Below are 20,172 nucleotides of genomic sequence, written 5' to 3'. Positions count from 1 at the left end.
ACTTTGCTTATGGCGTCCACGGGTGGTTTCGCACAAGCCGATTCACCTACGAACAACAGGAAAATAAAATACATAATAATCCGATGTATCAGTCTTGGGCGATCCAACCCAAACATTGGAAATCACCTGTACAACTTTCCGTGGCTAATGCACCTATAACCTTAACTTCATCTCCAGGGATCCGATATCCTAGATAATAGGCTTACCAAGGGCCAATGTGCAAAGTTTCCAGCCCAGCAAAATCTTCCAATCGCCCTCAACTAACACGAATAATTGATAAATTGCACAAAGAATTTGACTCCCCGCTTACAGAAAAGAAGATAAAGCCGACCGAGAGGGTCACGTGGAAGTACATGGACGGAGCGGACTGTTGATATATTGGATGGATGAAGAAGCAAGGCATGAGGCTATGGAAAATCTAACGCTGAAATTATCGCGCACTATCGTTTATTCAAAGATTCTGTGAACCAACTGGGGAAATGACTCTATAATATGGTACCGGAAGGCAACAATATGTGAGTATCTCGAGTTACACGCCTATCAACCCAGAATTAGGAATACTAGCTTGTGTCTAAGATATCTGTATAGCAACTCCCTAATACGGTACATAAACTCAAAACAGCCAACCCCTCGGTTTTCTTTCCCTTTCGAATGGTTACAGAGGATACAGAAAGATATATAGTGTGGGTGATGTCTCAATTGGTTGGTGTGTGTTACCACATTATTATTAGCTAACTAGGTAGTCGGACTGGCCTCTAGCCACGAGCCACCCGTGTACGGCGGGTTTTAGATGCCATCTCGCCAACCGGGTAGGTCTGTCGGTGTCCTTCAGAGCTCGCGATCGAGCTCTTTCCTCAATATAAGCCGCCAGTTTCGCGTTGTAGTCTTCGTCAAGTTCCTCAACTCTGCGGCGGGGCTCTGTGGCCTTACCCGTGGATGAGAGTCGATCAACCTCTGACCGGAAATTACCGAGGCGTATGAGTAGCAGTGGTTCGATGTTGTCTTCTCGGGCATTGACAGTGAGCCGAAGACTCGCGTTTTCAGCCTGGCGATGATTGCAGAACTGATCATGTGAGTCTTTGACATCAATTCTGACCACATGCAGATTGTACTTGGAGGTAACCTATATTGAAAGATTAGGGACATTGTCAGTTATCTGGCTATTTTGCGGAACCATCTTTTGTGGGATTTGGATGGCAAGGTACGTATCCTGGACCGCTACGTGGTCAACTTTATGCACCGAACAGGTCTTCTCCAATTGTTTCAACACATTGGAATCGAGGAGGAAAACGATGACAACGAACCAACAGGCCTCGCGGCATTGGACCTAGGTGTGGAAGATGATAGGTATTAGCCAATGACGACACACGATGCTGTGACACGAGAACTCACCCAAAGTCGACAAACATGCCGATCAACTGGATACGACAATGTCAACCTCAATTGCAACTGAGGCAGGGAGGGGAGGGGGATAGGGGGTGATAGAGAAGTGAGAGAGTGGAGTGAGAGGGAGAAGTGAAAGATAGAAGGTGGAGGGTGCACTCCACAACAATCATTATATATGTTTATTTCATATGTATAGGCTTGGATTTTCCGGGTTTACTAGTTACAGGAATAGGCTAATTTCACACTCTTTTACAAATCAGCATCTGTATAATCTCTGGGATACATTACATGGTCCCAGGTCGGCGCTCGGATTCAAGTTCTTACTTCAGTTGGATGAAGCGCCTGCATAGAGATACGCAACTAGTTAGACTGCAACAGGTTAATTGAAATTTGTTTCATTGATTGATTATATATCCTGGAAAATTGGGTTACCTTCATCTTCATACAAAATGAACATGTCGTCATACATGTCGAATGGCTTGAGGCGAACCTCGAGAACAAAGTTCGAGTATTGAGGATTGTCGAAGAATTCTTTGATGCCTTTCCAGTCCTGGTTGAAACCGTCAGTGTCTCGGGACTCGTCCTCGACTGCATGATCATATCTCATCAGGATGTCCCGCAGGTCGAGGCCCAACTCCTGGCAGTTTAGAGACCGCCGGATGCTGTCTCTGAACTGCTCGCTCTGGGAGAACACTCGAGGGTCCCATGGTAGTCTGTATTTGGAACGTGGAAGCGCGACTTCCAGAGTCGAGATTAGTGGCGTCGATATAGTTTAACACCTCTATTATGATTATTAATTTATCATTGACAAGAATAGTCGGCCGCTTATACACCCTTGTCATATCTTTTAGATGGTCTTTTGGATACTATTTTTAGGTGTATACGAAGGCGGCAAAAAAAGCATGTTCTACGCAAGGGACTTTTCCATGTATGAACTTTTGATTTCCTGCCTGGCAAAAAGTAAGCAAGGAGCTGTCAGAGTTAGGATTAACGCCAAATGTGCCATGTGAGGGCCTTGAGCGTGCATCTTGCAAGCGAAAAAGGCCAGACTACTACACGGGTGCCCATTTCCATCCCCGCCATATAGCAATCCCAGCTGCCGGGCCCTCAGCAGAGTTTCAGTCTCTAGAAAGAGATGAACCAAGCAATTCAACATATCATTCAGCTGTTTCTCAAGCGAGGGTGAGGGTGCCGGTTCAGTGTCCGATTCGATTGTTTCTTCGAGAACACCGGGCGAAAGTGATTTCTCTGAAGGTGAAGAAGATGAGCCTGAGGATGAAGAGGCCGCAGAAGATGAAGACGACTATGGGTGATTAACCGCCGGAGGCATATACAATAAGATAAGAATTGTAATCGGCCGCTATGTTCTTTTCAGATGTCTTTTCAGATGTCTTTTCAGATGTCTTTTCAGATGTCTTTTCAGATGTCTTTTCAGATGTCTTTTCAGATGTCTTTTCAGATGTCCTTTTAGCTATCTTTTTAGATATGTACGAGGGCGGTAAAAAAAAGCATATTCATATAAGAGCCTTTTCTACATATTACCTTCAACTATCTCCAAATGCAAGCAATAAGATGGGCAAGCCTTTGCGCAGCTTATCGAATGGGAGAGATCCGCCGCTTCTATGCAGCCCGACAATAAAACCAGACATGAGATGGTTTTGATGAAGATGCCCATCAACAAGATCTGGATGGCCGACAACTTGCACGACACTGACCACCAATTTGTACTCGCGCTTCTCTTACTCTACCAGAAGCTGCGGGGGTTAGAACACTATGTCTTGGTTCTTCCATACACTCGTTATTCCGAGCTTTCTGTTCACTAGCAGCGCAGGATTGATAAGATGATTGAAAGCTTGGTGGATGGAGAGGAATCATCTGCGGCTATTGAGGGCGCAGATGGAAAGGGCAGAGCATAATGGGTATCTTTCGTTTTCAGATGGAGAGTGTCTTTTACTTTTCCTACACAAGTTTAGACATCCCCCACTTTTTAGGGTACTTCATAGCTTATAAGTGTCAAACTTTATTTTTATATTTAAGAGTAGAGAGCCACTAAAACCCCCCAAAGGTGGTGACATATGGATATTAGAGTAGTTGGCAGCTTATAAGGCCTAATAAGCTTCGTTTTAGATGTTCTTTTTAGATGTCTTTTCAGATATATGAAAGCGATGAAAAGTAATACTTTCTACAGACGCCTTTTTCTCACTCATATATACAGTTATATTTTTATGCATAGCTCCTGGGTATAATTGAGCATCTAGCCATCAATAATACCCACAAAGGGGGTTTTGTCGTATGGCACCTATACAGCGGGCATAGATAGGTGGGACAATAGTGATTGAGGGGTGTTTCCTTGTCTCCTTTCCGCATTTACCATAATAATTGGCTATTGTTCGTTCGCCGAAGCAAATCAAATGACTTGGTCCGTCTTCTGTCAGGTTATATATATATAAATTATGAACCAGTTTGGCCGAAGAATCTGAACTGGTTGAGGATACCTTTGAGACACGAAATTAATCGAGATGTTCTAATTTAGGAATTGGTGTAAGGACATATGTACGAAGTAGACAAGGGGCCAATCTGGGAAGTGGCCAAGGTAATAAGTACTTCATCTCAACCCCTGTCGCTGACGTCAAATTTCTTGGGAGCTAATATATAACCCTGGCACATCCCTTCATCTCTGAGGTTGAAAACTTCCCCGAACCCAGCCCATAGATAAAATTCATACCCAATTCATATCTAAATTAATTTCATCAATGTCAGATCCCACGAATAAAACACAAGTATGAGGTCGACATGCAAGATCCTTGGTGGCTGGTAACATTCTGAACATTCCTAAAGCCCACGGGACCTCACACATCATCCCCTTCCCACCCAGCCATCATACCTTGGCCACTCCGGACTTACATTTTCAATGGCTAGTGGCCTTCTATCCGATCATGTGTAATGCATACATTCCACGAAAAATCCAAGCTCAATATTATACAGAACATATGTGCTCTCGCCCTTTCCAACAGCCCACGTCTGGAATGAAGCCATCGTGAGAAAAGATACCGATCCTCCCGATCCCCCCGATCTCCAGGATGCTATGTATATGAGGGTGAGAACCGCAGATTCAGGTTCTTCTCATTGAATATCGAGCTTTCACACCATCTGCTGTGGTTATCACCAGATACTGCATACTGGACCCAACTACATCTTGCAGAAAACTAGAACTAGACCAACACATCCACTCGACTCAGACTCACCATGTCGCGCTTCAAGGGCCTATTTCAGACCGTGGCTATATTTGTCGCATTTATACTCACCCTCCTATGTCTCTTCGCGGGGACGCAGAAAGGCTTCCTCGAAGATGTGGATCTCTTGACAGTAAGTCCGATCATCTCCAATCATATAAGTGGCAGAAGACTGACTTGGCCCGATCCATTTAGCTCTCCACACCCTCAGTCAGCACCGGCAGTGGAACCCATGATTTCTATTCCGTCCATGTATTGTCCTACTGCCAGGGAACATTGATAACAACGGACGCCGGTGTAGAAGTCACGCGCAACGTGACTGAATGCTCGAACCGCACGATTGTGTCCTCATTCGACCCGACACAAGCCTGGCCGGAAGATGTCACCTCCAGCCTGCAGCTGGGGTGGCCGCGCGTTATCAGCGATGACTTCCACGCCTTCAAGATGACATCCCAAGTCATGGCCGTGATGTACAGTATCGGAGTTGGCGCGATGGGGGTTGCGATGCTTGTACGAGTATGGGCGACTCTCGCTCCGAAACCGAGCCAGGGCCCGCTGGAATTTTGGTTTTTCGTGGTGAGTTACATTATACATGGACAACGATTTGGTGATGCAGTTTACCCCCTCTACATGAACCTTGTCTCTGCATGTCATCTATGCAGGCAGTGCACTTCCCAGTTCAGCGAGGTGCATTTCGCGATTTCCCCATTTCCCCATTTCCCCAGAGTACGACAAAGTGGCTGACACGGAATCATTAATTAGCTCGGGTCTTTTAGCGTCAGCATCGCATCGATAATCGCCACGGTGATCGGGTTTGAATTTGTCGCTCTAATTAATGCCCACGGCAAGGGCTCGAACGTGTCAGCCCAGTATGGCGAGAAATTCCTCGGGATGACTTGGGCCGCGGTGGGGCTGTTGGTCGCCGGTAGCGTTGCTTGCTTTGCGAATGCCTTTGTTAACAAACGGGCTGCGCCTGCGCCTGCGCCCGTCTCAAAGGACATAGAGGGGTAATGGGAACCCAAAAGAAATATGGTAGCGGTGATGTTAGCCAGTCGGAGAGCGCAGGTTTCAGACGGGGGGCGGAAGTCGGGGAAACTCGCGAAATCGAATATAATCACATCACCATAGTAGATAGAGAGCCATTTTTTATGAGTCGAACGATACCACTATCTTATTTTTTCCCTCCTCCGTAACTAATAGGGAATAGTAGCCAATCTAACTAGGAACCCTGTTTCAAGTGAAATGGCAAAGTTGCCAATTCGGCTACTTGCTTTTGGATATCTGAGTGGTTCTGGTGTTTGGGCCAATGGTCAGGGGCCCGGAGGTACCAGAGTTAGGCTTTTTCCCCCTAACTTCCAGGGGCTACGGTATGTTGGGCAGTGCAAACCAGGCAGCAATCCAGTCTATTCCATAGGGGCTAGAGCACTGGGGCATGGAAGGCAATCGATACACTTGGAATAAACACCTCGGCTTGGTATGGAGCTGGCCGCGACTAACGGGGAAAAAACTGGGTCGGGGGCTATCAACCGTTCATCCGACGTCACCACATGTGGATATCAGTTTGAAGGATCTATAAGGATGGGGACTGTTGAATAGTCTCGAATATTCTTGAAATAACCACATGTTTTACCCCAACCCGATCACTCCGTACATTCCGTATAATGGCTCAGACGCCGAGGACCACTGTCCTCCGTTGATTTTCCCGGTTTGTCGGCTGATTTTTTCCGAAGTCTACATTTCGCCAAGGTTCTTGTCAAAGCGCGAAGTATTGACGAATGTGGACGGGTTTTCCCGGTGATTGATTCTTTGTTTTGCCGGTGAGTGGTTCAGGCCGTGTGAATGCGCATGAAATGAAACCTATAATTTACTAGAATAGGAATAGTGTATATGTTGTAGGATGCCCCTACTGCGCGGTAATTGTTGGAGTATTGGTTGCACAGACACTAAAGTGGGGGGAAAGAGAAAGAAGTGTAACATCTCGGGTCAATAATCCTCTTGTTTAGAATGTTACATGAAGAAAATTATAGAATAAAATAGTAAATAATATGAAAATAATATGAGAATAATATAGGAATAATATAGAAATAATATAGAAATATAGGATTACAGGATTACAGGTACATTCATGATGCTCTCATCTTATGACTGGTTGAAAACAAGGCGGAGGCCAGTCCCGTTGCCCAGATATCAATGAAGTCATCGTCATATCTGGACCCAGCCCTGGAGGTATATTCCCTAACTCATATAGGCCTTCTTAGATAGTTCCTTATTCCCCCCTCTTTCCTTAAATAGCGGCACTTTCCCCCCTCGAACTGGAAAGTGCAACTTACGCGACTTCCTCTTTAGTTTCCTCACTCTACTACTTCTACATCTACATCTACTTCTACTTCTACTTCTACCTTCCTCTTCCTCTATCCCAACCCTACTTCTACCTCAACCCTACCTCCACTTCCACTTCCACTTTCTCATATCAAACATCATGGAGAAGAAAGCAATTCATTTCGGTGGTGGAAACATCGGCCGTGGCTTTGTCGCCGAGTTCCTCCACGCTGCTGGCTTCGAGGTCGTCTTCGTTGATGTCATGGACAGTATCATCACTGCCCTACAGAACACCAAGTCGTATCAGGTCACTGAAGTCAGTGATGAGGGCGAGTCTACCAAGACTATTACCAACTACCGTGCCATCAACTCCAAGACCCATGAGAGCGATGTCATCCAGGAGATTTCAACCGCCAGCGTGGTAACCTGCGCCGTGGGCCCCAACATCCTCAAGTTCATCGCTCCCGTGATTGCCAAGGGAATCGACGCCCGTACCGACGCCACACCGCTGGCCGTCATCGCCTGTGAGAACGCCATCGGTGCCACTGACACTCTACACCAGTTCATCAAAGACAACACCGCCCAAGACCGTATCGGCTCTATGCCAGACCGAGCCCGGTTTGCCAACTCTGCCATCGACCGTATTGTACCTGGTCAGGCCCCTGACAGTGGTCTGAACGTGCGCATCGAGAAGTTCTACGAATGGGCCGTGGAGTCCACACCTTTCGGCGAATTTGGTCACCCAGAAATCCCAGCTATCCACTGGGTTAGCCACCTGGAGCCTTACATTGAGCGCAAGTTGTTCACCGTCAACACCGGTCACGCTACTGTAGCCTACCATGGCTACAATGCCGGCAAGAAGACCATTGCCGAAGCTCTCCAGGACTCTCGTATCCGCAACATTGTCCGTGATGTGCTTCAAGAGACTGCCTCTCTCATCATTGACAAACATGAAATCAGCGCCGCTGAGCAGCAAGAGTACGTCGAGACCATCATCACCCGAATCTCTAACCCCTACCTCGAGGATACCGTGGAGCGCGTGGGTCGTGCCCCAATGCGCAAAGTGTCCCGCAAAGAGCGATTCATCGGCCCAGCGGCACAGCTGGCTGAGCGTGGTGGAAAGTTCGAGTCATTGATGGGTTCCCTTGAAATGGCTCTGCGATTCCAGAATGTGGAAGGTGACGAGGAGAGTGTGGAGCTGGCCAAGATCCTTAAGGAGAACGCTCCGGCTGATGCTGCTATCCGATTGACCGGCTTGGACCGAGACCACCCTCTCTTCCCCCATGTGGTCAAGGTCGTGGACGGCGTACAATCCGACACAAAGTAGGCACCTCTTCCTTACGCCAGCCTCACAACATCCTAACATCACCTTTTCAGAGAGGCAGGGCAACCGCACATTTGATTTCGCTTTGTCTGAAATTCAAGTTGCATGGAATATCGCGAATACCAGGTACACGGCGCGACGGGAGTAATGGGATCAGTGTTTTTATGAATTTTACGTGTAGTATGAATAGCGAATGGATCAACCAATATCTCTTTTTTTTCTCAATTCTTTCTACTATCTTGACTCTTAAAAAAAAGTAACCTCACAACTTACTATCGACCCAAACAGGCTTCCTCTTCTCCACGAAAGCCCTAAGCCCCTCCTTAATATTCTCCCCCTCATACAACCTCTTAACCCAAGTCTCATTCAACATTGCCGTAGCCTCATCCGCCCCAATCCCCTCCCATCCCAACTTAACACCTTCCCGACTAACAAGCACCGAATCAGGGCTATTCCCCGCAATTTCCCCAGCAACCCCCAAAGCCTTCTCCAAAACAGCCCGACCAACCTCCTCCTCCCCATCCTTTTCCCCAACCCCAACAACAGAATTAACAAGCCCCCATCTCTCCGCCTCAACAGCCCCAACCATCCGCCCCGTAAGAACCATCTCCATAGCCCGCTGTTTTCCAACAGTCCGAACAAGTCGCGGTAACGCACCGGCAAGAGCAACAACCCCGCGCTTCACCTCCGGTAACCCAAATACCGCTCGTGATGACGCAATCACAATATCGCTGTTGATGATCATCTCTGCGCCACCGCCGAGACAGATACCGTTCACTGCGCATATCACGGGTTTCTTGCCCTTTCGTCGTGCGAGTCCGCCGAACCCGCTATTTGGCATTGGGGTTTGCGAGCTTGAGGTGCTCGCTGCTGCTGAAGTGCGGTTGTTCCATTCTAGGGACGGAGTTAGTGGTGCTTACCGGATGTATTGAAGTCTTGGGTTGGGGATTGCGGATTGCGGATTGAGGTTTGGGGGTTGGGGTTTGGTGTATGTATGCTTTTGTATACTAGCTATGTTTATGGGGGTCTTCTGTGCTAGCTCACCTTTTAGATCGGCGCCGGCGCAAAACGCACGTCCTTTTCCAGTTAGGATGCCCACGCGCATGCTGGGCTCTTCATCGAGCCATTCCCATACTGCATGCAGGTCTGCGTGGCCTTGGCCGTTTATGCAGTTTAGATCGCGGGGTCGGTTTAGCGTGACCAAGAGGATGTGGGGTGCCGGGTAAGTGAGGATTGCGTGGGCTGGGGTTGGGGGTTGGATTGTGAAAGGTGGCATATTGATTTCTTGGGCGTTTTGCCGGGAGGTTGGTTTTTATAGAGAGAGAGAGAGAGAGAGAGTAGAATGAAGATGGGATGGAGGGAATGATATAGAAAAATAGAGCCGATTGACGATAGTTGGGGGTTATTTGTAGATGCGGAGAAGCTATGCCGAGGACCGAGGAGTGTGGGGATGATTACTGTATGTATCTCCTTTTTTTGGAGAATGACTTTGGATGTGATATTTATCGACTATTTTCTTTAGATTACATAGAAAAAGGGTCTGTAGGTTACTGTTCATTGTACAATGCGAATTACAGGTGATATTCTACCTGTGACTTATGTTGACAAGTTCTGAGATCAACAAATCCGCCCATCTCCCAAGTTCCCTATCAACGCCCAAAAAAAGAAACGCCCCCGAAAAAAATCACAAGTAGATTTGGATATCAATAAGCTAAGAAGCGATTACAGCATATAATGGATCTGGCGCATCTACGCCTTATTGATCCAACCACTGTGTACCATGAAATCATAAATGCGGCTGGTTTTGGTGCCCTCGATCTAACCAAGTCAGCAAAGAATTCGCGTTTCAAGAGTCAAGTAATCAACATACCTTGCAAATCGTCCGTGCATCTTTCTTCTTCAGGTTGCCGCCCTGCTTCATTGCCTCCTTCAACAGCGTCTCCTTGATGACCAAATATGGCTTCGGCATTAGACGTAGAACATTGCATACCTCTGCCTCTTCCTTGGTCAGGAGGTGCAAGTCGGCAGCAGTCTCATTGTCCAGCTTCCACGGCGGTATCCCGCTTAGCGGCGGTACCACGTATTTCGTCTTTGTTGGCTGTGGGGGAGGCGCATCCCCATCGACGGCGAAGGCGCGATCGAAATCGTTCAATGGTTCTTCGGCAGGATCTGCCGGTGCGTGTGGATTGGCGGCCTTTTGCAGTCGTAGCGGCAGTTCAGGCGTTGTGAGCTGAATTGCTGCCGCTGGTGTCTCTGTCAGCTGTGCCTGCTTGGGGCGGGTGCTGGCAAAACGGTCAAATGACCCTTGAGGAAGCATTCGTTGCACGCGCTGTTGCTTATCTTGCTCGAACTTCTCGCCTGCTTTCAGGTCACCGATGCCCATCTGTCGCCATTCTTGGAGTTGGGAGATGGCTAGGCGGAGGTTGTGCTCGTATTCCAGACCCTTGTTGACGTCTTCAAAGTCCTTGCAATTCATCATCCGTGCTAGTGGCTTTGCTTTGTTCAACAAATCTCGCTCTTCCTTCGACCGTTTCTTATCTAAGGCGGTGTTCTTTCGGTATTCGAGGAGGTTGTGTTCGAAGAGGATCTTCTTGCGCTCTGTACGCGCTGTCAGGCGGGAGTTGTAGATATCAACCACGGTCATCTTGAGTTCTGTCTCTGCATCTGGCTCGCCGTTTTCATTGAGTCCAGCCCCGGGCTCGAAAGTCATGTGTTGCACCGCTTCTTCGGCATCGTTTAGGAACTCGGTCTCAAACTCCAATCGTCCCGGCATGTAGCCCTGCACTTCGTGACATGCAGGTACACTGGCAGTGGGTTTCTGCTTTGGTGTGGTTGGAGGCGCTGCCTTGGCTGCATCTTTGCGCTCTTCAATGCGACGCTTCTTGCGTGTTTGGAAGTCCTCTTTGGAGATTGAATCTTGTAAGCTCCTATCATCTGGATCGGCGAGGTCTGCGAGCGGGAAGTTTGCGCTTTTCACATATGTGTCGTAGTAGTGGTCTCGCACTTCATCCTTGCTTCGGTAGCCGCCAATGTGGTCTGCGATGTCCGCCCAGGAACCCAACCCATAGATTTCAGCGCCTTCCAGCAATAACAATTCTTCGTCGGCACCCCAATCCCCCCTGGAATATAGGGACTGAGTTTTGTTCGATCACTTGGAATGGATGTGTGGCAGGGTCATGGTTTTTGGAGTTCTTTCCGGCTGAGAAGCAGGGGACACAAAGGTCATATTCGGGGCAGGAAGGATGTGCACACGAGATGCGAACCTATGAGATGGGGTCGCATTAGTCTCTGAAGAAGATAAGAGATCTTCAAATGAGCATAATGCAATCAGGTTGAGACTTACTGTTGACGTAACATCAATAGAGCACACATCGCAGTGGAACTTGGTGCCGGCCTCGGTGCCGCGCGATGCGGTCTTCTTGCGTATCACACCCATTAGCCCTCCACCCCTTTCATCCTCCGATTTGTCGGGTACTGTATCGAAAGCAACAGACTCAGAAGTCTGAAAATACTAGACTTGTAGGTGACAAGTTGAGGTGTGATCTTCCGGGGTAGGTGTCTCCGCACTTCGGAGCGGGGAATATTCCGAAAGTTGAAAGAATAAGTAAATTGACACGGCTACAATACAAGCCGAATTTCCAACTCTCTCGTTTTGTGGAGTCAACTGCTTTGATTGTTAATGCCGTGGGGGAAGTTGATGCGTTGTTAACCCTTGTGGCGGAGCAGTGGCTGAGGCTGATTAATTACAGTACCTCAATATGACCCCGCTCTGACTAATTTAACCAATCAAACAGGTAATATATAGTAATCTATAGTAAACATCGTATTATAATTACAGGGGGAACTTCCCCTCTCTCATTCTCATTTGATCTTCGATCTCCCCGACTTCTTTTCTTCTCCTTAGTTGTGCTTCCATACGGATTTCGAAAGCTATAGTGGTGGTTGTCTCTATCTCGACTTCTTTCCTTTTGCGTGTGTATTATCTGTGTTGTGTGGCTTCTCTCAGGTTTATTTTGGGAGTCACATGTTGATTATTGGGTGATTCTTTAGCACCCTGCACACACGCATTGCGGTATCTTGGACTTTGATCTCTTCTTCTCGATCTTTTTTTCTTTACAACCGCCACTATGTCCTGGAAGCTCACTAAAAGTATGTTTACTGGCAGTTGGTCTCCCTCTCTCCCCCCTCCCCTCAATACCCCTCTCTGCATTTGCAGTGAAACGCCATAGGCATTCGCTAATTATACAACTCGACTTAAGAGTTGAAGGAGACGCATCTGGCACCCTTGACCTCATCATTTGGCCGGTCGTCCTCTACTTCGACGATCAAGGGTGACTCAAATGGCGACGAGGCCCTGACACCTGTGGCCTCTAACCCACCCTCCGCCACCCCATCAACGAACGGGATCGGTATGTTATTCTTATATTAATATTACTAGAAACCTTCTCGGTAACTAATCATTTCATCTCCTTTTGATAGCGGCCTCAGAGTCTCTTGTCTCCCCTCCTGTGGCGCCTGTGAACCCAGGAATCCTTATAGTGACTCTCCACGAAGGGCGCAATTTTTCGTTGTCCCCTCACTACCAACAGATCTTCAATTCGCACTTCCAAAACAACTCTTATGCGCCCTCTTCTCTACGCCCAAGCACTTCTTCTTCGTCACATTCAACTCAAAACCAAGCGGGTTCCTTTGTGCCATCTGGCCGACCGCAGTCCACAAGCGGGGGAATCAATGCCGCCCCCACTATCCACGGTCGCTATTCCACCAAATACCTCCCGTATGCCCTCCTTGATTTCGAAAAGAACCAGGTCTTCGTGGATGCCGTGTCGGGAACTCCAGAGAGCCCATTGTGGGCTGGCGACAATACAGCATTCAAGTTCGATGTGTCCCGGAAGACAGAGTTGAGTGTACAGCTGTATCTGCGCAACCCTACAGCCCGGCCTGGTGCCGGACGGAGTGAGGACATTTTCTTGGGCGCATGCAAGGTCAATCCTCGCTTCGAAGAGAGCCAGTCATATGTGGAGGATCCGAAACTCAGCAAGAAGGACAACCAGAAGGCCGCTGCAGCCTATTATGAGCAAGGGCGTCAACTGGGTCAGCAGGGTGCTGAGTGGTTGGATCTCCAATTTGGTGTTGGTTCGGTCAAGATTGGTATTTCCTTCGTGGAGAACAAGCAGCGGAGTCTTAAGTTAGAAGACTTTGATCTGCTCAAGGTTGTTGGCAAGGGTAGTTTCGGCAAGGTCATGCAGGTCATGTAAGTGGACTCAAGACTTACTTATTTTGCTTTCAAAATGCTAACACTCAGAAAATCACAGGAAGAAGGATACTGGTCGGATCTACGCCCTCAAGACAATTCGCAAGGCTCACATTATTTCGCGATCGGAAGTCACACACACACTTGCCGAGCGGTCGGTTCTTGCGCAGATCAACAATCCGTTTATTGTTCCGCTGAAATTCTCGTTCCAGTCGCCCGAGAAGTTGTACTTCGTGTTGGCGTTTGTGAACGGCGGAGAGTTGTTCCACCATTTGCAAAGGGAACAACGATTTGATATCAACAGAGCCCGTTTCTATACCGCAGAGTTGCTGTGCGCTCTCGAGTGTCTGCACGGCTTCAAGGTTATCTACCGAGATCTTAAGCCTGAGAACATTCTTCTCGATTACACTGGGCATATTGCCCTTTGTGATTTCGGTCTCTGCAAGCTGGATATGAAAGACGAGGACCGAACCAATAGTAAGATCTTCTTATCACCCATTATAAGCCCTACATAGCTAACCAAACTCAAGCGTTCTGTGGAACTCCCGAATATCTCGCTCCAGAACTTCTCCTCGGCAACGGCTACACCAAGACCGTGGACTGGTGGACTCTCGGTGTCTTGCTCTACGAGATGTTGACAGGCCTGCCTCCATTCTACGATGAAAATACCAACGAAATGTATCGCAAGATTTTGCAAGAGCCTCTGACCTTCCCCAGCAGCGATATTGTCCCCCCGCTGCGCGGGATCTTCTCAGTCGTCTGTTGGACCGTGACCCTGTGCGCCGCCTGGGTGCTAACGGCGCGGCGGAGATCAAGTCTCACCACTTCTTTGCCAACATTGACTGGCGCAAGCTTCTCCAGCGGAAGTACGAACCTAGCTTCCGACCAAATGTGGTATGTATTCTTTACCTCCGATCATGTATTAAACCAACAGGTAGCTAACTTGATTCAGGTGGATGCCCGTGATACCGAAAACTTCGATGTTGAATTCACCAGAGAAGCACCCCAGGACTCATATGTCGATGGCCCCGTCCTGTCGCAAACCATGCAGCAACAGTTCGAGGGATGGTCGTACAACCGACCCGTGGCTGGCCTCGGTGATGCAGGCGGCAGTGTTAAAGATCCGTCCTTCGGTAGCATTCCGGAGTAAGGTCTCTCACCTTGTCAGATTAGATCGAGAATGCCCGGTGCAAGTAAGAGAGAATAGGAGGTTCATAGAGACCATTTCCCTTTTTAACTGCGTATATGCCTTTCATTAACATATCGACCAATCTTGATCTTTTTCTTTTTCTTTCCCCCTTTGTTCTTGTTGTCTTCGTCATATTTATTGTTTGGTTTCCCATCACAAAGGAGTCTGTGGCATCTTGATATCGGAGTCGCTCCTGATCTTCGAGACGACATTGTTTCTTCTCGTTTTATACGGCCATTGAGCGCTTTGATTTGATTTTCTTGTCTTGTTCGGTCATCTCCCTTCCATCTCAAGTGTTCATCCTCTCCAGGCAGGTTCCTTTCTTACCCTTGGTTTCTTTGTTTTTCTCAAGCGGTCATCGTCTGCACCCTTGTTCTGTATTCTCGATAAAATTTTACAATTGGCAATGCCGAAACAGGTTTGCATTATACGTCTTTGATTATGTTCGTCACCGAGTAAGGTGGATCACGCCTCAGCGGGTTTAGATGCCAAGTAGTAAATTCAATTCATATAAACTGCAGCAACTGTTCCACGGAGTGGAGGGCTCTTGATTCTTGGTAGCTTGTGGGTACCCGCAGACAATGGCCCACCTAGGCGCTGTCTTGTATTCTTATTTTGACGTATATCATCATTAATGTAACTAAATATTGGGCCGATCCACCCTATAAACCACAGATGCGACGTTAAAGTAAGCCTCATACTCAACCTCCTCATCTCCATCCTGAACATCATAATGGTAATGACCTCCTTTGGGAGTCCCATTTACGCCAAAGCAGTGAGTATGCTCCATTCTTAACCCTAACCCTTCCGGGTCACTGCTGTGCATCACAGTCAAGCAGACTATAGGGGCCTGGAATATATGATATGACAGCCATTCCATTTCTAGCTGCTTGCGATCTCGAAATGGCAATTGATCTTCCGGGGGAAAGTCAGGCATGATGTGAAACTTGGCTTTTCCAGATTTCAAAAGAAAAACCCCACCAAGGCTGATTGGTTTGAAATCCCCATAGACCTTTTGCAAGCCATAACGTATACAGTCGGTGAAGTTCTCTTCTCCCTTCCGCGCCTTGGCATTGATTTTAAGAACTGGGCCAGTATCACCATCTGATCCGAAGAGGTTGACCATCAACGCGCAATTTGTGCTCGATGTGCGATCACAAACCGGGGTATGGTCTCGATCCCCTTGGGCCTTGATCACCCGTGTGCCATTGTCGAAGGTCAGCAAGGTTGGATCATCAAAGCTGGGTGCTTTTTCGTTTGATCTCCAAGATAGATTGGGCGCTAGCTCGGCATTTTGACCAATATCCTGGAATGGAGCGGCGCCTGCCCCAAGAAGAAAACCTGCCTTAGGGGACATTTCTATACCTTGGGCCAGAGAAACTAGCGAATATTTTGCATCGAGGATCGGTCTAGGGAAGAGATGTTGCTGTCCACCTATGTCGGCGATCCGAGGACTTCCGGAAAGCCCAGATGCAGCGAGGTTGAAAGGTGGCTGTTTAAGGTCCGGACACTCGGTAACTGTTGCGCTTGCAGTTTTAAAATTGGATAAGAGGGCTTTCTCAATAACAGCTGCAAGCTCGTCCAAGGGAGGGGGGTCTCGCAGATGCTTTGTCACGGCCATGTTGCTACACTTTTCAGGATTAACAAGATGAAATCTGTGCAAATTTCCGTTCTCGAAAATATGAAAGGACAAGATGTGCTAGCGCAAAGAGTAAGAATTTGAAAATGGTGACTCTCGTAGGTGAGGAGGTACGAAGGGGGATTGTTTGATGCCGGGATGTCTGGCTTTGGCCCGATCTCGGCCTGATAGGCCGCTAATAATGGCTACGGTCCATGAGGGCTCTAGATGGCTGAGTATCGAGGAGACATATTCATGTACTCTATTTTCAACTTTACGTTCACGTTCATGGAGTATAAGCCAGGTACATAGACACCAGGGAAAATCCGGTATAGTATACATGTACAATAATCTAGTAAATCAACCAAACCACTGGAAATAGAGGGAAACATATTGCTTGTATCTAGGCATGTAATTTGCTCCAGAGACACATGACAGCGCAATTACAAATAAGAAAATGAAAAAAAAAAAAAAAGTCGGACACACGTTAAGACGCCGCTCGCAATCAAGAATGAACTGACCGGTCAGCCAGAAAACAAACGATCAACCTAACTCTCCTAAAAAGTCACCAAACAGAACCCGGTGCTTTTTGCTCGTTTACTCGGCTTCGGCAGCATCAGCCTCGTCCACTGCAGCCTTCTCGGCTTTCTCTACCTCCTCATCCGCCTCGGGTGCACCATTGGTCGCACTCGCGGGCTCTTCATCATCGCCGTTGATATCAATCAAAGACTCTGAGGAAGGGGGCTCAGGGACGGCACCCTCCTTTTCTAGGCGAATGTACTCATCCCACTCGGGGAAGAGGTCGTCATCGGTAGAGGCGACATCGGGCGCACCGGGCGGGACACCAATGAGGCGGGCAACCTTGGCCTTGTTAGATTGCTCTAGAGATTCCTTCCATTGGACAACAAGTTTAGGGGCGCTCGAGGGCTTGTAGGTCTGGGCGAGGAGAACTGCCTCGGCGATGCGGTTCGTCTGGGTGAGGAGAGCGATGCAGCCGTCGATATCTCCTAGAGACCACAGAGTGGAGAAGGCGACGTTGTGGAGGCCAGACTCCGAGGCTTGGGCGGCCAGGGCCTTGAGGCCTTCACGGTTGTTGCTGGCAGTGTGCAACAGTAGCAAAGAACCTACATCCTTGGCGTTGGTGAAGCACTCCTGGGCCAGGGCAAGGTTCCAACCGGCCAAGGCAGCATCACCAACAATCTTCCACTTGTGCTCGACATTGGCCTCGCGGGCAATGGTGAGTGCGGTTTGAAGATCGCTCAGCGCAAGGGCCAGCTCGAAGCGGTGCTCGGGGTCCGTAGCGACTTCCAGGGCCATTTCCTTATATCCTTGGCCTTCGAGGAAGCGGGCGACCTTGTTCATCTGGTCTTGGGGCACATCCTTGAGGAGCTCAGATGCCATTTCCATATCCCCGCGCAGCACCACCGTTTGATATTCAACCATGCTGAGAGAAAGGCCGAAAGAGACGGCGTTGACGTCCTTGTCGGCAAGGTAGATGCGGCCATCCCGGGGCAGGTAGCCAAGAACATACATTGGTTGATCGAAGTGAGAGATTGTGTAGGTCTGGTCACCGACAAGGTAGTTCAGGCGATTCGTAGAGTTGGTGTAAATGAAGCAATCTCCAACCCACTGTCCAGTCCGGACGGTCTCGTTGATTGTAGCAACCAACTCAACAGCTGCCTCAACTCCATCCTCGTCGGCCTCACCGGCGTTCAGGCCGTTGATATACTCTTCGCGAGAGTAACGGAGAACGTAGAAATCATCTTCACAGGCAAGAGTAACCAGTTCACCAGATTCGGACCAGTAGACCTGTGCATATCAATTAGCATGATTTCGAAATACCTCGCCAGAACGAACAACTTACAGATTTCGGGTCAGCTTCGATTCTCCGAACCAGGCTGCCGGTCTCCCAATCAAAGAATCCAATACCACCTTGACCCTTCACACCCAGAAGAACACCATCAGACAGGCCTTCAGCTTGGAACCCAACATCAAGACTAGCGCTCTGCTCTTTGAAGTTCTTGAAAATCTTGACACTTGTGGATGACTCGCGGATGGCGTAGTCGTTGCTGTTGTCTTTCGAACCCCAGGCAAAATCGAGAGCCTGCCCAAAGGCCTTGTTTCTCCACGCCAATGCGGTGTAGATGATGTATTCTCCATCACCACAGACAGAAACGAAACGTCCATTGGGGGAGTGAGACAGGGTCTGCGGGTAAACCTCGCACTGTCCCAAATCCTTTGTTGGTAGAGAAAGGGGCTCGCCATCCTTGACAGTAGCATCGCCGCCCTTGATCACTGACGACACGACCTCACTGTGTCTCGCCCAGATAAGCTTACCAGAGCCATCCATTGAGACGGCGGGCTCTTCCCGACCCATCTTCACCACGACAGCACCATCGTCGAAACCCATCGCAATTCCCTGCCTACCCCGCTGGTAGGAAACACACCATGCTCGTTCTAGACCATAGCTTAATGACTGCTCCAGGCGGTAGGTGTTTGCGTGCCAAATTTTAATGGTTCCATCTTCAGAACCTGAAATGATCACAGGGAGTTCGGGGTGATAGCAAGCAAATGAGACATTGCTCGTGTGGCCCTCGAGGGTCGCAATGAGTGCCTTCGTGGTGTAGTCCCAAATCTTGACGGTCTTGTCGTCGGAGGTGGTGAGGAGGTATGGCTTATCAGCATGTGGGTAGTAGTCGACGTGGTTGACACCTTTCGTCTCGTGAGCTTCGAGCGTGAAGTTGGCATGGGGAGAGCCAAGGTTCCAGATCTTCACGGTCCGGTCCAAACATGCGGAGGCGAAAGTGTTGGTATCCTTCGGGTTGATCGCCATGCCCATAACATAGTGGCTGTGGCCCTCGAACACTTGCACACACTTCCAACCCTTCTCCCAGTCCCAAAGCTTAATTGTCATGTCATCGGAGGCTGTGAGCACGAACGGCTGGGTGGGGTGGACGGCAATAGAACGGATGTAATCCGGGTGTGCTTCAAAGGAGGTGATTTTTTCGGATGTGTTGTAATTGTAGACCCGGAGCTGGAAGTCATCTGAACCGCAGACAATCCAGTTCTTCCGCGCAATGAATCGACCGGCACGAACGGGGACATCGGTGAGTTCGAAGGTTTTGATGATAGACTAGAGGGCAAACAGTTTAGATAAGAGTATAGGGAGTGTGGATTTGTGGCGGATCTTACCTGCGATTCGTAAGACCAGATGTAGACATGACCTGGACAGGAAAGTAATTAGCGCATTGGACATCTCCCATACTGCCCCTCTCTTAGCATACCGCTATACAAGGTCGTCAAGATCTAAGAAAGAAATTAGTTTGAGTAAAGCTACCGAAAAGATTGTAAAGCTTACCCAGGGCTCTGTAGGGTGGAAATCAATCCCCTTTACCCGCTCGGAGCGGGCAAACAGCTGCCTCTGTAACATTTATTGTCAGCAATCGCTCCAATTCTGGATATCCACCTGCGAAATCATATCGTCATATCTGCTACAGAGCAGACCCGCAACTATATGAAGCATTTCATCATCTGCATTTGCGTACCTTGACGTCGAGCCGCATGTTGTGTGGGGGATGAGACGAGTGTGTGTGATGCGGTGTTGGGCCTGTGACAGCGATATGGGATTCCGCGAGCCGCTCAGACAGCCCGATGATAGGGAGGAGCGATCCTCGGAGCAAGTTATTAATTGGAGGAATTAAGAAAGGATTGAGATGAAGGAGAGCTAGAGGGAGAGCGCTTCATTCAGGGACAGCAATGTATGTGTCCACAAGGGATTCCCGCCTTGGCTCACCGCCTTCCAGTCGATCTATCCGCTATACAAATGTCCTACACATTCATTTGGATTGA

At 48.6% G+C, this 20,172-nt stretch overlaps 8 protein-coding genes across 8 annotated transcripts; 3 read left to right on the top strand and 5 right to left on the bottom strand.

Moving 5' to 3' along the window:
- Positions 1 to 727: 727 nt before the first annotated feature.
- Positions 728 to 1,993, bottom strand: N7487_008351 (SNF2-like protein; the record flags this gene model as incomplete). The annotated part of the gene is made up of 2 exons (XM_056876081.1): positions 728 to 1,123; positions 1,877 to 1,993. The coding sequence occupies 2 exons, from the start codon at positions 1,991 to 1,993 to the stop codon at positions 728 to 730; spliced, it is 513 nt and encodes a 170-aa protein (XP_056728269.1).
- A 2,639-nt stretch (positions 1,994 to 4,632) lies between these two features.
- N7487_008350 (SUR7/PalI family protein) lies at positions 4,633 to 5,630 on the top strand (the record flags this gene model as incomplete). Its single annotated transcript, XM_056876080.1, has 3 exons — positions 4,633 to 4,752; positions 4,815 to 5,195; positions 5,382 to 5,630. The coding sequence occupies 3 exons, from the start codon at positions 4,633 to 4,635 to the stop codon at positions 5,628 to 5,630; spliced, it is 750 nt and encodes a 249-aa protein (XP_056728268.1).
- Positions 5,631 to 7,098: 1,468 nt separating this feature from the next.
- On the top strand, positions 7,099 to 8,340 carry N7487_008349 (mannitol-1-phosphate 5-dehydrogenase; the record flags this gene model as incomplete). Its single annotated transcript, XM_056876079.1, has 2 exons — positions 7,099 to 8,261; positions 8,316 to 8,340. The coding sequence occupies 2 exons, from the start codon at positions 7,099 to 7,101 to the stop codon at positions 8,338 to 8,340; spliced, it is 1,188 nt and encodes a 395-aa protein (XP_056728267.1).
- Positions 8,341 to 8,524: 184 nt separating this feature from the next.
- Positions 8,525 to 9,538, bottom strand: N7487_008348 (enoyl-CoA hydratase/isomerase family protein; the record flags this gene model as incomplete). Its single annotated transcript, XM_056876078.1, has 2 exons — positions 8,525 to 9,156; positions 9,307 to 9,538. The coding sequence occupies 2 exons, from the start codon at positions 9,536 to 9,538 to the stop codon at positions 8,525 to 8,527; spliced, it is 864 nt and encodes a 287-aa protein (XP_056728266.1).
- A 396-nt stretch (positions 9,539 to 9,934) lies between these two features.
- adaB (chromatin-binding transcription regulator ADA2) lies at positions 9,935 to 11,764 on the bottom strand (the record flags this gene model as incomplete). Its single annotated transcript, XM_056876077.1, is given in 4 exon segments — positions 9,935 to 10,080; positions 10,133 to 11,395; positions 11,415 to 11,525; positions 11,606 to 11,764. Coding segments are annotated over 4 exon segments (1,602 nt in total), but the record flags the coding sequence as incomplete, so codon positions are not given.
- Positions 11,765 to 12,366: 602 nt separating this feature from the next.
- N7487_008346 (serine/threonine-protein kinase) lies at positions 12,367 to 14,818 on the top strand. The gene is made up of 7 exons (XM_056876076.1): positions 12,367 to 12,411; positions 12,522 to 12,671; positions 12,742 to 13,516; positions 13,578 to 13,993; positions 14,047 to 14,273; positions 14,327 to 14,410; positions 14,469 to 14,818. The coding sequence occupies exons 1-7, from the start codon at positions 12,390 to 12,392 to the stop codon at positions 14,664 to 14,666; spliced, it is 1,872 nt and encodes a 623-aa protein (XP_056728264.1). The 5' UTR covers positions 12,367 to 12,389; the 3' UTR covers positions 14,667 to 14,818.
- A 527-nt stretch (positions 14,819 to 15,345) lies between these two features.
- N7487_008345 (uncharacterized protein) lies at positions 15,346 to 16,326 on the bottom strand (the record flags this gene model as incomplete). Its single annotated transcript, XM_056876075.1, has 1 exon — positions 15,346 to 16,326. The coding sequence occupies one exon, from the start codon at positions 16,324 to 16,326 to the stop codon at positions 15,346 to 15,348; it is 981 nt and encodes a 326-aa protein (XP_056728263.1).
- A 594-nt stretch (positions 16,327 to 16,920) lies between these two features.
- On the bottom strand, positions 16,921 to 19,886 carry N7487_008344 (coatomer subunit beta'; the record flags this gene model as incomplete). Its single annotated transcript, XM_056876074.1, has 6 exons — positions 16,921 to 18,132; positions 18,188 to 19,456; positions 19,516 to 19,547; positions 19,608 to 19,629; positions 19,682 to 19,744; positions 19,869 to 19,886. 6 exons carry the CDS (start codon positions 19,884 to 19,886, stop codon positions 16,921 to 16,923), a joined length of 2,616 nt encoding a protein of 871 aa, XP_056728262.1.
- Positions 19,887 to 20,172: the final 286 nt, after the last annotated feature.

This window comes from Penicillium crustosum, assembly GCF_028827405.1.
Source record: "Penicillium crustosum strain IBT 35664 chromosome Unknown utg000003l_segment0_segment0, whole genome shotgun sequence".
Lineage (NCBI taxonomy): Eukaryota > Fungi > Ascomycota > Eurotiomycetes > Eurotiales > Aspergillaceae > Penicillium > Penicillium crustosum.
This window is presented reverse-complemented; position numbering and strand designations above follow the sequence as displayed.